This window comes from Arachis stenosperma, chromosome 5 (assembly GCF_014773155.1).
Source record: "Arachis stenosperma cultivar V10309 chromosome 5, arast.V10309.gnm1.PFL2, whole genome shotgun sequence".
Classification (NCBI taxonomy): Eukaryota; Viridiplantae; Streptophyta; class Magnoliopsida; order Fabales; family Fabaceae; genus Arachis; species Arachis stenosperma.
This window is the reverse complement of record NC_080381.1, coordinates 137,326,203-137,343,004: the sequence shown is the minus strand read 5'-3', so window position 1 is coordinate 137,343,004 and position 16,802 is coordinate 137,326,203. Positions and strand designations below refer to the sequence as shown.

Here is a 16,802-nt window from a genome sequence, read left to right as displayed (position 1 = left end):
AATTGATAATTGATTTTTAATGTATATATTATAATTATTTTTGTAAATTGATTTTATAAAATATAATTTATATCATATAAAATTTAAATGAAAAAAATATAAAAAATAATTTATACGATATAAGATTATATTTTATAAAATAAATAAAAAAAGTAAGAGAATTTATTTGCCGGTAATGCATGTATGATGTATGATGATTTGAAGAGGACAAGGGTATCCATGAACTGAAATTCGACACGTGTGAACATAGCCGTATATGCGTACTGGTAGTTGGGAAACACGGACCCTGCACCAAGATGGCGACACGTGTCTTCAATCGTACGGTAGAAATTTTGTGTCCTTCCACTTTGGTGTTCCCTTTTCCGTGACACCTTTGATGAAGATGCGTCAACTACCCCTGCTTCTATGTTCTCTGTGTTTTATTCTTTTATTTTACTTCAGCTTCGTTCAATATATATATATATATTTAAAATGTTGAGTTTGCATATGATATTGATTTTAGTTGCTGCATTTTCTTGCAGAATATTGCCTCATTTATGGTTATTTATAGGAACAACATGAAAAATTGAAAACCAAACCAAGTAAAAATTGACTTCGTATTTTAATTAAAATGTAAAAGTAATATGATTTTCTTTTTTTGTTTTTGGTTATGTATATGAATTGCTTATATCTTCTTCTTCTTCTTTTGTTTGGTCTAAGGTTTATTTTTTCGGTTTTTGGTCTTGGGCGTACTAAGATATGAATGATTGTTCTGACTCACTAACAAACTTTTTCTGTTGGTTTTCTTCGGTATACCTTAGGGCCATGGCCCATACTACTTTTTTGGTGAATAAGACCAACAAAATTTATCAGCCCAAAATAAACTAGCCTTTTTTCAATGGAGAGTATTTAGATGAGATGCTTATCAAAATCAACCTTTTCTCCAGCAGTGGCGCTTCAACTCTCCAGCAGTGGAGTTTAATTTTTTCAATAAGCGAAGCTGGTGATCTCATTAATACACTAAATTTATATTTTTCGTAAACACTACAAGTTCATTATCCTGTACAAAACAGAGTGCTAACAATCATTACAATGAATCATCCTTTTAGAAAGAATCATGGAAGGTATGATATTTGAAGGCATGGGAGGAGATGTTGTCCACTTTGATGAGCCCCCAGTTCAATAGAAAGCTGCTGCCAATTAGAAACTGGTCAGGAGAGTACTCACAAAAAAATCACTCAACATGACTATAGTACGAAAGATCATCTTTCAGATGTGGAGAGATTCGTAAGGGTTGATAATCATTAGTGCAGATTTCAAGTCTTTCATTTTGAACTTTAGAAGCCAAAATAAAATAAGAAGAGCTTATGAAGGTGGACTATGGAAAATAGAAGGCCACATACTTAGTCTTCAGTGGTGGAGTTTAAAATTTGTCAGGAAGCCTTCTTCGCCCTCCACCTAAGCTGTGCAGGAAAAGCCCAAAGCCAATCCCAGAAGTGATATTGATTATTCAAGAATCGAAGTCGATTTGCTTTAAAAAAAGAGGATATCAATGAACTTCTATGAAATGGTTTCACGGGATTCAGCCAATTGTCTTGTATTCGGTGCTAAAGCGTGGGTATTTTGTAATCCTTGTCTTTGTTTATATCTTGGATTGGAACAAATTACTAGAATTCTACCTCGTCTACGGATCAATCTACATTTTTCACAAATTTTACGAACAAAGACCCGTATATTGATGAAGTAAATTACAATAAGCTTTTTATTTGGATTCAAATACATAGACTATCATATGATAAAATCAATAAAAAAAATACTAAAAAATAGGAGCAATATTGGGTAGGATTATAAATGCGAAAGACTCTTTTGTTGAAGGGATTATGCTTAGGCCTTTTTTGAGAGTTAGAGTTGAGATTAATATTTATTTTCATTAAAAATTGAATTTTGTTTAACAAAATTTGATGGAAGTCACTCATGGACATCGTTAAAATATAAAAAAATGTATGATTACTGCTATAAGTGTGGGATGATTGGTCATGATAAAAGGACCTGTGTTAAGGAGATGGTTATGGCCATAATTAATCGTGTCCAAATATGGTCCAAAACTCATTACTCTGGGTTTGAAATCCATAGATGTTAAAACAAGAAAGGCTGGGATTAGAAGACAAAGGGAAGAACAAAATAAGTGAATGGAGGAGCTATGGGAGGCGTGTGAGAGAAGCCAACAAGAGAGGGTATGGTAGAGAAGGCATAGAGAGAGAGAGAAGAAGAGTCTAGTCAAGGGTGGGTAAGGAGCTCTCAAGCTAGTGTTTCAGTAAAATCAATGGACAGAGTAGATGGTACACAAGATCTATCAGTAAATAGACAAGTGACATTGCAGAAAAATTCGAAACAAAATGAAGGGACTAATATGGAAGAGTTGATGGGTGATGTAGATACTGCTGTCTTGGAATTAGGTGACGGCTCAAACAGGAAGGAGGATTGAGAAAATCTCTCTTCTAGCACAAGGGATAGATTGGGGGGATAAATCAAACTATGATATGAAGACCCAGAGGCCCAAAAATTATATAGAAAAAATCATTGGAGGCATGAAGAGAACAGACATAAAAGCAAGGAAATGAATAAAGAAGGAGCAGGCCAATAGAAAGAGAAAATAATGTACAATCCAACATGGTCTTCTATCAAAATGATACAGTGAAAAGCCCAATACACTAAACTACCAATGAGAGAATGGGTATAATCAGAAAAAAAGAATTTGACTTAAGTGAGAGTCATATTACAAACAGGGACTATATGATGTTCAAGGAATTAAAGAGGTTCAAGGAAAGATGGACTAAAGATGAAAAAATACTAACTATTGGAGAAATATTAAATTAGTGGGGTAAAGGGTTCCAAGAAAATAAAGACAGCAGGGTGAATTAGCAAAAGAAGCAAGGATTCATAGTAGGAAATAAAACAGAAGGAAGAGAGCACGTGAAAAAGAAAAAAATATGCTGGAATCAAAGAAGCTGTGAAAAATCAGCAAGATTGGCACAAGAAAGACAAGTACACATGTCAACTAATGGAGATTTATACTTTGTGAAATTGGCTAAGGAGGATGAGGAAGAGGATAGCAATGACAACCAGCCACTTACTATAACAAAGGAGAGTGAGGTGGAATTAGCAAGATGCATAAGGGATAGCTTGAAGCTGAAAAGAAAAAGGGAGGACGAGGATGTTGCATATGTAATAGAAGTGGAAGAGGGTGAAGAGGGGGTGAACCAAAACATCAAGACAAGAAAAAAAGGCAAGGCAAAATTGGAGAAGCACGAATCAGGAATGAAGGAACAACAATTACAAACCAAAGAAGCTGTCATGGAATATTTTATGGCTGAGGAGGCGGGTCTTAACATGTCCCTAACTCAGCCATTAGTGTGATAAGTTGGAATTGTCGCGGGTTGGCAACTCCCGCGACAATGTAATTTCAGAGCTTCAGAATTTATGCAAACAGATAAAGCAAGCCATAGTATTTGTAATAAAAACTAGAACAAAAGAAAAAACTATCATGAAAAATAGGAAAAGACTACATTTTGATGAAGCTTTTTGCATTGAACCTCAGGGATTGTCTGGTGGTCTTTGCTTATTTTAGAATGCAATATATAATGTTAATGTTTATTTTTGGTGTGACAATTACATTAAAGCTCGTATTGAAGACAAAAAAGAAAATATATAATATTGTAATTTTGTATATGGTAATCCTCTTTTTAGGAGAAGAAAGGAGTTATAGAAGGATATCACATCAAGTAATAATCATAGAGACATACCCCAACTCTTTATAGGAGATTTTAATGATGTATTAAAACAAGAGGAGAAGGTGAAATTGCACTCGAAACCACAAAATCAGGTAAGGGAGTTTAGAAATTTTGTTGATGCTAATCCTCTAATGGATATAGAGTTGAAAGGAGGTATATTTACTTGGTTTAGCAACCCAAGGAATGGAGTGATTACTAGGGAGAGAATAGATAGAGAGTTAGCCAATTAGGATTGGAGAAGTATTGTTCAACATGCCTCTTTGACAGCCATGCCAGCCATAAACTCAGACCATTGTCCAATCATTCTGAATTTAGAGCTAAAAAATGAATCATGGAAGAGCTTCAATTTTGAATTGTATTAGGTCAATCATGAAGACTATGAGAAAGCAGTTACTAAAAGCTGGAATAAGGAGGAATCAAATGGAGATAATTAGAGTAAGATGATGGAAAAGATTAAAAACGACAGAGAAGAACTCAAAACACAAAGTAAGGTGACCTTCAAAAGGGCAGATAAAAAAATTCAAAAAATGAAAGAGGAACTTAGAAGACTGCAAACATCAAAAATTTCAGAAAAGCACAGAAAATGATTCTAGAATTAAAAGAAGAGATAGCAAAACTATGGAAGCAAAAGGAAAAATACTAGGACCAACAAGCTAGAATAAAGTGGCTAAGGTGGGGCGATAAAAATACAACATTCTTTCACGCGACTGCTATTCAGAGAAGAGACATGAACCATATAGAGAAATTAAAAGATAGTATTGGACAATGGCTGAATGAAAACTGGGAGATGATGGAACAGATTGAGAGCCATTTTCAGAGCCTTTTCAATTCAACAAAAAGGCAAGATTTTGAAAAAACCATCAATAAGATTCCAAGAATGATAACTAATGAATGAATGATGAGCTATTAAAAGAAGTCACAGAGGAGGAGATAATAATGGATGTCTTTAGCATGGGAGGTCTTAAGGGACCCGGGCCTGATGGTTTGAACGGATTGTTTTATCAGAAATACTCGGAGTTTATTAAGAGTGATGTGTGTGCGATAATAAAGAAATTTTTTTAATAGTGGGTACATACCTGAAGAGGGGAGCGAGACAACAGTGGTCTTAATTCCTAAGATCAAGAACCCAAAGAACCTCAACCAGCTGTGACCCATAAGTTGTTGCAAATTTGTATATAAAATCTTAGCAAAAGTCCTAGTATAGAGAATGAAGAAGATGATGGAAAGAGTTGTATCGCTGACTCAAAGTGCGTTTGTGGGGGTAGATTCATACAAAACAATATCATTATAGTACAAGAGGCTTATTATAGCCTTAACAGAAAAGAAAAAAAAAGTTCTAAAAATATAGCAATTAAGCTAGACATGAACAAAGCTTACGATAGGCTTGAATGGGACTTCCTAGAAAAGGTCCTCACAGCTTTCGAATTCCAAGCCAGGTGGGTGAAGTTGATAATGGCATGTGTTACACGTGTTACCTATAGATTCAAAATTAATGGAGAGCTATCAAGAAAATTCAAGTCATATAGGGGAATTCGACAGGGCGATCCCTTATCACCGTATTTGTTTATAATGGCAGCAAAGGTGTTGACAGTCCTAATGAGTGAGGCACAAAGAGAATGCAGGATTTCAGGATTCAAAATAGCACCAACAACACCTACTGTTTCTCATTTACTTTTTGTGGATGATTGCATTATTTTGGCAGAAGCAAATGAGGAAGAAATTTTTCATATCATTACAGTTTTGAATGAATATACTGAAGTTTCGAGTCAGAAAATCAATTTAGACAAATCAGGAGTTAGTTTTGGATATCAAGTGCCTATACAGACTAGAGTGAACATCGAGAAGAATCTCAGTATGGCGACATGGGACACTCCAGGGAAGTATTTGGGGCTGCCAGCCAACTGGAGAAGGTCCCAAAATAAAGCTTTAGCATGGATCGAGGAGGTCATAAACAAGCTAGAAGGTTGGAAAGAAAAGCTATTAAGTCAAGTAGGGAAGGAAACTTTAATAAAAGCAGTTGTGCAAGCAATACCGTCTTATGCAATGAATGTGATTAGATTTTCAAAAGGCTTTTGTAGAAGGCTGAGCTCAAGAGTGGTGAGATTTTGGTAGGCTTCATAAGGAAAAGAGCGAGGCATACACTGAAAGAGTTGGAAATCTATAACAGCAAGTAAAAGGGACGAGGGGGCTAGGATTTAAAGACATAAAGATTCAAAACCTAGCTTATTTGGCTAAACAAGCTTGGAGAATTATAAAATATCCGAATGCAACATGGGTGCAAATCCTAAAGGCTGTTTATTTTCTGAGAGAGAACTTTTGGGAAGTGAAGGCTTCAAGAAATGCTTCGTGGGTATGGAAGAGTATTTTACAAGGTAGGGAGCTGCTCCAAAAACAGGAAAAGTCGTGTATGGGAGATGGTACCCAAGTTAGCATAAGGAAGGACAATTGGGGATAGCAGAGGACAAAAAAGTAAATGAGCTATTGAATGAAAGTGGCGAGTGGGATAGAACCAAAATTACTCAATATTTTCACAAAAGGTAGCAGATAGCATAATGAGAACACAATAAGTACAATAAAAAGGTGTGATACTCTATATTGGCCTTGGAGAGAAGATGGTATTTATACAATCAAAATTGGTTATCAAGCAGCAAGATTAAAAGCGAAAAAAAAAACTCAAAATGGTCCTTCAACAAGCACATATAGAAGGGGACTATGGAATGAGATTTGGAATATGAATTTTTTTAAAAAAATTAGAACGTTCTTATGGAAGGCAACCCAAGATATCCTGCCTGTAAATGCTAACTTATATAAGAAAAAATTGATAACTAGTCCTATTTGCCAAATGTGTATGTAACACGGGGATTGAAACTATAGAGTATGTCCTGCTTTTTTGCAAATGGGCGCGAGCAACCTGGTTTGGGGCAGAATGTCAGTGCTCACCCACAGCAGACTTAGTAAAATCGTTTGGGATTTGGTTCATGGAATGTATAGAGAAAATAAAAAAACAGATAGGAGATCATCAAGAGATGAGAATAAGTAGAGTATGTTTTCTAGCTTGGAAGGTGTAGAAGACAAGAAACTAAAAAATATTTTAGTAGTAGAATATTCAACCAGAATAGACAATTAAAAGAGCTAAATTGATAGAGAATCTATCTTGAAATACAACAGACCAACAATTTATAGAAAAGACGAGCGAGAAAAATAGAAGAGGACACCTGATCAAATGGAGGCCTCCATCGGAAGATTGGTTAAAGGCTAATGTGGATGTTGCTTTTAGGACGGAGGATAGAAAATGAGCAATATCTGTAATAATTAGGAACAATAATGAAAATATTGTGTTAATCTTCATTGAAAAAATTAGCACACATTTAAGTATAATAGCTGAAGCTATAGCTATTAGACAAGCCTTTATTATTAATATTGATAATTTAGATTGGAGAAAACATTAATTGAATCAGACAGTTTAAAATTAATCCAAACCATAAAATCAAATACTTCTGTCGGGAAACTGAAGCAATACGATATTAGAGAGCTAATAAAAAGATTACTAAATTGTGGTGTAACTTGGACATCCAGGAAAGAAAACCTACTTGCTCACATAGTTGCTAAAATGGCAACGTCAGATTGCCTTCGTCAAAGTTGGAGTATGCAACTACCTCTAGCGATGCGGCGTATTATCAACATGGAAGCTCAAAGTTGACAACAACTCTTGAAAAAGGAAAATCAATAAAAAAAATAGAAACATAATAATTTAGAAAATTCAACAATCGAAAACAAGAGTAATTGTTACATGTAGAATAATTTGAGAGACAAAATCAATCAAAATCAATACCAAATTCAGGGGTTTAAGGAGGAACCAACATGAGCAAACTTGACCTGAGAAATCACATGTCTTCCACGACCTTGTTCAAAGCAATTGGAAATGAAGAAACGATAAGGGTGGATTTCCAGCGGCAGCAGCAATTTGAATTGAGACAAGAGATACAACCAAACTGAAGATGCATGTTAGCTACAAGAGAAAAGGGAGCGGTCTCGATGCAGGGAACGAGTTCGAGGGCAAATAGGCTAGAAACTTAGAAACGACTTCATTGAAATTACAAATTTAGAGGAGAGGAAGCCGAAGCTTCCATGTTTGTGTACCCTTGGCGTTAGAGCTTCATTCGGAGCGCAGGCAGTAGAGGAGACCCGACCGAAAGTCACATCCATAATTACAAATCGCTATGGGTTCTAGATTTGTTCAGTGCAGGGGCGGCACCGGAGAGAACACTAACGTTGCAATGGCCATGAACACACATTACATTTAACTGATTTAAGACCTCTTTTTCAAGAGCGTAATGATAAGGGAGTTTAGATTTCGGGACGAATGAGTTTCAGGTAGAGTTATTGAGCTTAGCCTAAAACCAAAAAAAAAAAAAGATGAGATACTTGCACATCGCAAGGCTTGATTTTGTGGCAATTATGTCTGCCTTGTTAAGAGGTACATCAGATTTAAACTTTAGTTATGTCTAAAAAGTTGATATATAAAATCTATTAAAAAGAAAAAGTGTGTGTAAGGATATTTGACAAAAAAAAAAATGATATGCTTGCAACTCTTTTGTTCAAATTATTGAAGTCTAATTGAATAACCACCCCCTCCCTCCAAAGAGAAACTCATTTTGTTCATAATAATGACTTAAAACTAGCAATCTAGCATTTTGTTCATTAATCAGAAAACTACAAGAGCTTTTTTTATTATCTGTAAGGTTAGATATTTAAATCATAATTTTCTTTTTATTTTCAAGAATAGATAGTATCATTAACTACTTTAGGTCCTACAAAGATTTAATAGATTTTATTTTATTTAGAGAAAAATCCAGATATCTATTATTCTACAAATATATTATAACCTGGACACCAAATTAAAAAAAAAAACTATAATATCTTGATTTGATGAATCTTTTTATTCTGCATCAATATGGTTTGGGAATATATTAGATACATATAGATCTAGTTATTTACTATTTGCAAACAAATTAGACTAGATTGTTAAAGTGTTACCCTTATTTACTCATATATTATTTGTTAAGTTCTTTTTTTATCTGTTCATTGTAAATATACTCAATTTTTTTTATCAAAAATAGAGAAATTTAAATTCGTGACCTCTAAATAAATATGAGAAGACTATGTCATTTGAATTATAATTCATTAGTTAAATATACTCAATTTATTTTCTTAATTCTAAACTTTTTAAATGTGAGTAAAATATGCTTCTTCTTTTTTTTTTTTGAGATTTCTTATTTACACTCTCTTCTCTCATATTTTTAATTGAAAAATTTTATATGAATCCCAGAAATCATGAAATATATATTTCTATATATTTATACATATTTTACATATACTTTTAGTAATCATATTATATATGTACAAAAAATTAATCACTCAGTATAAAATACGTGTTAAAATATAAAATATATATTAAAAATAAAATAAATAATATATATATATATATATATATATATATATATATTCTTACACAAAAAGCATATTGACTAATTCTATTTTAATATGTAAATAATATTTTTCTATTTTTAGTAAAATAATTAATCACCAAAGTTATCAAACATTTTATAGCAAAATTTCATGAACATAAAAGATTAACTGTGACTGTGTTTTTTTTTTTTACTTTTATTCGTATTTTAATTACAAATATAAATATAATTTGTTTATATTAGTTATAAAATTTGATTAGGATCATCCAGTGTTCGATGCAAGTGATTTATTGTTAATATTCATATAGCATGATATTCACTAAAAAAAATAAAAAAAAATCCAAACAGAGTTTCTTTTATCTCCGTTTTTCAAAAAAAAGAATGATATGACAGAAAAAAAATAATTCAGAAATTGTACAAATTTTCACTAGAAAAGTAGAAAACACTCATTGTTGTTCTTGAACACCAACGCTAGTTTCCTTATCAGTTAAGAGACAGAGAAGGATTCATGGCTCTTCAACCTCCACCTCCACCTCCACCACGACGACTGGGGTGCCATAAAGGTTGAGCGGCATGCGACATACAGAGAAGACGCTGTCCACCAGATTGCATCTTTGCTCGCTATTTCCTCGATGATCCTGATTATAAGTAATAAAAATATCTTTTTATATGATTATATCTAAATATAATTCATTCACAAATAAAAATATCTTTTTACATAAATTATTCAAATATAAATTTTTTTTAATTTTTTTTATAAAATCTTTTAAAAAAGATAACTTAAAAAAGATATTATCTTAAATACTCCCTCAAACAAATTCTTAAATCATATTTTAAAAATTAAATCAACATTCTGTCAATTATTTTCTAATATATAGTAATACTAGTTAAAAATCCGAGGTTTGTTCAGTAACCAGCAAAAAGAAACCCAAGTGTTTGGCGTCTCTTCTGAGGTCTGAAACATGGGCGAGACGGGTCGATGGGCAAACATCTATCCAGATATGTTGAACGAAATCAAGAAGCGGTTCCATTCATTCAAGGATCACATCCCACTTGGATTGGTTTGCAAAGAATGGAACCTCAAACTTGGAAGCAGCGAAATTCCGTGGTTGATTCTACCTGAAGAAACTTTGAAGGCTAGTTTTGATGAAGAGGAGGAAGAGATCTACAGTCTCATGCATTTACCTGTTGCTGACGAAGACGCACTTGAGACTAAGGTTCTTGAAGAGAATGGAGTCTACCATGTCATGCTTCCAGATATGCAGATGTTGGACATCTTCATCCGTGGTTCCTGCTATGGATGGCTGATCACCCTAACAATATCCCAAGGTAAGATGCAAATGCTAAATCCATTTACAAAGATGCATTTTGATCTTCCTCCACTGTCAACTTTTCCCAATATAATTGAGTATAGTCATGAATACGATGAATATATTATGTGGGATTTTAAGGACAAAATCTCTCGCCTAGAACGCGATCGTATGCACAGGGTCCAAATTTGGAAGGTTGTCATAAATTCAGCTCCTAACAATGATAACAAAGATTTTATGGCGGTGGCTATATATGGACAGCTCAGAAGATTAGCCTTTTACAAACCTAACAATAAGAGATGGTCATGGTCAGGCTTGACAACAGACACGAGATTTGAAGATATCATATTTTTTAAAGAGAAAATATATGCAGTAGGCTTTGATGGCCAGCTACACAAATTTGACACCAACACAGAATCAGGGACTGTTGTGGGAGGAATCCATGCCCCACCTCCAATTGGGTATACCACATCCCCTTATAAGCTGAAATATGTAATTGGATGTGCCAATGGAAACATATTGATGTTGGTAAGACATTATGCTTCTTTGAGGGGAACAGAGAAGGAACATAAGGAACTTGAGACCATGAAATTTGAGATCTATGAATTGAGAAAAGGTTCTAAAAAATGGTCAAGATTACATAGTTTAGGAAATTACGTAGTCTTGATCGGATTCAATTCCAGTGTTCAGATATTACCTACCAATTTTCTAGGCAAAGGAAATCAAATTTATTACACGGATAACTTAATAGAGCTGAAATCAACAGACTTCGCTTCTACACGTGACATGGGCATCTTTGACTTGAAGGATACAAGTTTCCGAAGAATATTACGGGATGTCAAGTTTTTCTGTCCTCCTGTTTGGTGCTTTCACTGTCTTTCTTCTTTGATGTAGTTACTCTTGTGAATTAATGTTTTTCACTAATTTTATTTAATTGATTAAGTGGTTATAATAGTTTTGTGTTCGTATATAAAGTATGGTTCTATAAATAATTTTTTCTACATATTTTGATTCATCGTCGTAATAAATTTTTTTTACAGGGGTAATAGTCATTTAAAAAAAATAAAAAAAAAGTTAAGATCGACTAACAATTTTATGCATAGAAATTGGTCAATGTTAGTCTAAAAATTAAATTATATGGCTATTTTAGGTTGTGATTGTTATAATAAACTTTTACTTTGGATAATTCAAGGACTAATGTTTAAGAACAAAATAACGTATATGTAATTAACAAAAAAAACACTTAATTTGTTAGCAGGGTCAATTACATAAACTAAATGACATCATTGTGCCTAACTATTAGTATTACATATTTTTGATCTATTTACATTTTTTGTTATTAATATATAAAGACTTATTTTTATCAGTCCCTTACATCTCAAACGAGTAAAATCGGAAAAAATATATATTTTTTGGAATTAAATTTTGATACAGCTGATGATGTAAATAAGTTTTATATACGTGTTTAATTACGTATTATCACGTTGATAAAAATAATTATTTTTGGATCTATTATATATATAAAACATAGATATAATTCAGTAACAGAATACCTAATTAGTTGCAGTCGAAGGCATCATTTTTCTTCACGGTAACTGTCTATTCATCTATTTTCCAAGTTTTTTTGCTCTAACGTTCGTTTCTTAACCATCAGGAAAGCAATCAGTTCATTGATTAGGTAGGTACTTTCGCAATATTTTCTGTTCTGTTAATTGTGGGCAGCAAAAAAAAGCTCTCGAATTTAATTTGTATAACCATTTGGAAGCTCTGGTTAACTCTAATTTATATTCTAAGTTCGAGTGTTTTTCAGGGTTTTAATTTGACTTTAATTTGTTTTCCCAAAAAATAAAAAAATTGTTTTGTTCTTCGATTTTTTTCCCCCGAGAGAAGGAATCCATTTTGCAAAATTGAAATTTTGACTAGAGGAGTGCTAAGGTCCAGGTTTTGTGATTTGTAGCCATCAAAATGAGTGTTCCATTCAAAAGGGTAAGAAATCAATTCTTACAGAAGAAAAAGAGTTTGTTGATCTTTGGCTTCTTAATTACAGTAAAATCAATCATACGTAGGATTCTCTTCTCTAAGAATTGTTATTGCAAATTTGCACTTGCACTGTAGAATGATGACTCTTTTGCAGGCAATAGACTAACTTTGAATGAACCGCATTCAAGTTGATTCTATCAAAGAATTTGTTAAATGTCAACCTTCAAGTTTTTGTTAAGACCTGTTGAATGAAGTGTTACATTTATATTGTATTGTTTATTTGCAGAGTGAAGGACATTTGATGCTTTGGAGTTTTAGTTGATCAGAAGAAGTTTCACTTGCACACTTTTGCAATCATGGTATGGTTTAACCCTGAAATCTTAACTATCTCATGTATGTTTCCTTGTTATTCTATTTAATTTTGTTTACCTATAGAGGGTTTTGTAATGCTGATTTACATGCTCCATATTGTTCTTTGCTTTTTGATATGATTATCCTTATCTAGGAAGCATTATGTTGATATGTTTTCTATGTCAAAACGGAAATTCTATCAGATGTATATAAGAAGAAATTCTTTTAGACCAAAAATTGTATTACACAGTGGAACGACAGTACCTCCGATTTTAAATGCCACAGGAAAAGAGCACATCTCATCTCATAAATAGTTAAATACACTTTTGGACTAAATTCAAGTTTTGGAGTTCTTGGAGTTTACTTAACTAATACCATAAAAACTAAAATTTTTCGGATAATTTTTTTATTTTATTTTTTAAAGTGATTGTGTTCTGCACTTATTTTATGTAATGCTGATTGCAGGATGCAAATGGTTCCATTGATGATAAGTGTGAAAGTAGACTTTATATTGGCAACCTTGATCTAAGAATTACAGAGTAAGACTTATAATAACTCCTAGAAAGGCTTAAGTTTATGAGCGCCAAGAGTTGTGGGTCGGAAAGTAGTCCACGAGTTTTGGTTTCATGCTGAGACAACACGTTAAGGATGAATCTTCAAGAATGTATGGACCAATAAAAGAGTTGGTGACAGAAGAGAATCCTCCAATTTATAAGGAAATGAAAATGCCGAACTTGGTAAAAGTGGTGTATACCACAAAGCTAGATTACGATGTCTTCTCTTCACTAAAACACTTAGACTATGAAGTATCAAGAATTAAAGATACTCCTGTATGAAACTATATTAATTACAAACTTTTTTGAGGGGTGTTAGAGTGAGAGATTCAACATTTACGGTTTTAAAAACTCTCATGTCTTATTTCTAAATAAAAGTCCCTTCGAAATTCATTTGGTGTATGTTAAACTAGATGATGTGAGGAGTTATTTATAGAATGGGAAAGTATGAGGAGCCAATGAGATATTTATACAATGTGTACAATGGAGATTTATAGAGTATTAGAGATATAATTATTAGTGTTACATTTTTCTATCAGCAGAAGCTTTTGGGATGAGTGGTATCATGACATGGTATTAAAGCGCTAGATCCGAAAGGTCAAGAGTTCGATCCTTGGTGAACCCAAAAATTAAACTAATTTTTCGAGAAGATGTTTATTATCCCTTGTACTCGGATGGTTATTCTAAATAGTATAGGGAATGTTCATTTCATAACTCAATAGCCATTGTACACATTATAAGTATGGTTGTACCATTATAAGTAAATTATTAGAAAAATATATTTTTTTAATAATTTTTTTAATGTGTTTGACAAAATATTAGTAGTAAAATTAAAAGTATTAAAAAATAAATATATATTTTTTTAGAAGTTATAATTTATATTTTTTTAAATATTTTTTGTTTAAAAAATACTTTTAACATAATAAATAAACAAAAAATACTGTTTATATTGTTATAGTTAAATATAATTGTTAGATAAAAAATATTTTTATATAAAATATCTAAACATAAAAATGACTTTTATTTTTTTTTAAATGGTTTCGTTTTGATAATATTTTACATTCATTCGATTACCACAGAGAATCAGAGTCAATAAAAATGTTAGCAAAATCTACTTAATATACTAAAATTGGGTTTTTCCCCAGCTACTAAAGATGACGTGTCGATCTCTCATGCCTCCGTTTTTCCTCCAAAAGGAATGAAATTTTTTTATTCTAAATTATTTTATAAAAAAATATCTTTATTGTAATTATATTATATTAATACTTAATGAATAATATATAATTATACTAATTTAGCAACATATCTTCATTATAATTATATCAAATTAGTATTTAATGTACTATTAAACTACTTATCAATTATCAATTAAAAATACTTTTAATAATTTTAATGATAATAATAATATCGATAATAGTAATAATAATAATAAAAAAATTTTGTTACCCGTGATATGATGAAATTATTCACGTATATCAATTAATTTTTCTAACTTATTTTATAAAAAATATCTTTATTATAATTAATATTTAATGAAAAATATATAATTATACTAATTTAGAAACATATCTTCATTATAATTATATCAAATTAATATTTAATGCACTATTAAACTATTTATCAATTATCAATTAAAAATTAAAAATATTTTTAATCACTTTAATGATAATAATAATATCAATAATAGTAATACTAGATAATAAAAAATCTTTGTTACCCGTGATATGATGAAATTATTCACGTATATCAATTAATTATTCTATATTATTTTATAAAAAATATCTTTATTATAATTATATTATAATTAATATTTAATGAATAATATATAATTATACTAATTTAGTAACATATATTCATTATAATTATATCAAATCAATATTTAATGCATTATTAAAAAATTACCTTAATAATAAGTAATTTACATATTTATTTTTGTTTTACTAAAGTCTATATATAGTGTTTTCCTGTGGTACATGAATCTAAATTTGAGAGTCAATTCATAATTTTATATTTAGTGTTTTTTTTACTACTTCATAGAATAAGAAGGTATTCTTCGTTTTTTATTGAAGTTGATCCTTTTAAGGTACAATTTATAATTTTTTATAATATTTTTCATATACTCATTCTATTATATTATTCTTTTGATAATTTATTATTTGTTGTTACTCTAAGTTATTCTTATCGTCTAATGTTCCAGTTCGATTGTCTTTTGCCACAATCATTTATAATGCATCACATCCATGAAATACCTCATCGAGTTGTCTTCACTGATTTGGGTTCCAACTAATGATGTAAGCGTTCAAAGAAGGGGCAATAGTCTCTACTTTACTGAAGGATGGTTGGATCTACTCACCTATTATGACCAACCTAATGGAATGTGGTTAAAGTTAGATTTCTTAGGAGGAGCTCAATTTTTTATTGAGGAATTGTATCCACGGAACTTTATAGGGCAAGTTCAAGTTCCATCCCCTCTATGCTTTTTATGTCTGCCCGAAAATCTTCGAAGTGGAGCACATAATGAGATTGAATTTCCTCATTTTAAGTTCAATTTTGCTAAATTCGTGACAAATTCAGATATACAATTTCAACGATTGGTAATATATTTAAATTTTCTTATTTAAGCTGTTCATTATTAGAATAATTTTTTAACATATTTTGATTTTTTTTTAGAAATTACCAGCTTTCTTTTGCATACAATGCCATTGAGGGGAATAAGAGTTAGTTTGGTTTCTCGGTGTGACAATTCTATACCTTGCCGCATTGCATGGATAGCGGATGATGAAGCTTATCTAACAAGAGGATGGTCTGATTTTGCACGAATTCTAAATATTGAAACTTACGATGTTATTTCAGTTGGTTATCGTTACAAGAATGATTCTACACTATACGTGACTAAGGACTAGAATAGGTTCATTATTGTTTAGGTAATTTGATTTTAATATTAGTATTTGATTAAATTATAATTATAGAATTTTAAATTATTGCCTCAATTTATATATTATGAATATTTTTTGTTGATGTGCTATTTTTAAATAATTTAATAAAATGAAGTAGTGTTAGATATAATTAAGTTTATTTTTTTCTTTTATTTCTTTATTTGTATTTTCATTATGTTTGACAAAAAATGCAACCTACACATATATTAAATCGTTAACCTAAACACAATTTATTTGTCAATAAAAAAATATTTTATCTAACAAAAAATAATAAAACATGAATAATGTATGATTATGTTATTTCTTCGACTAGCTAATTAATACAAAATCGAGTACCCTTTTTTATTCGATTGATGTCATATTTTATTTGGTGCAAGTTTCAATCACCTTAATTAAATCATGTCTTTGTGCCTTAACTTATACAGGGAGTAAT

General features: G+C 31.3%; 1 protein-coding gene and 1 long non-coding RNA gene across 2 annotated transcripts; both read left to right on the top strand.

Moving 5' to 3' along the window:
• Positions 1-10,200: 10,200 nt before the first annotated feature.
• LOC130981496 (uncharacterized) lies at positions 10,201-11,442 on the top strand. The gene has a single exon (XM_057905089.1). The coding sequence runs from the start codon at positions 10,201-10,203 to the stop codon at positions 11,440-11,442; it is 1,242 nt and encodes a 413-aa protein (XP_057761072.1).
• A 679-nt stretch (positions 11,443-12,121) lies between these two features.
• LOC130978977 (uncharacterized) lies at positions 12,122-14,101 on the top strand. Its single transcript, XR_009086502.1, has 3 exons — positions 12,122-12,226; positions 12,815-12,887; positions 13,345-14,101. It is a non-coding gene; the product is annotated as an uncharacterized LOC130978977 (long non-coding RNA).
• The last annotated feature ends 2,701 nt before the right edge of the window (positions 14,102-16,802 follow it).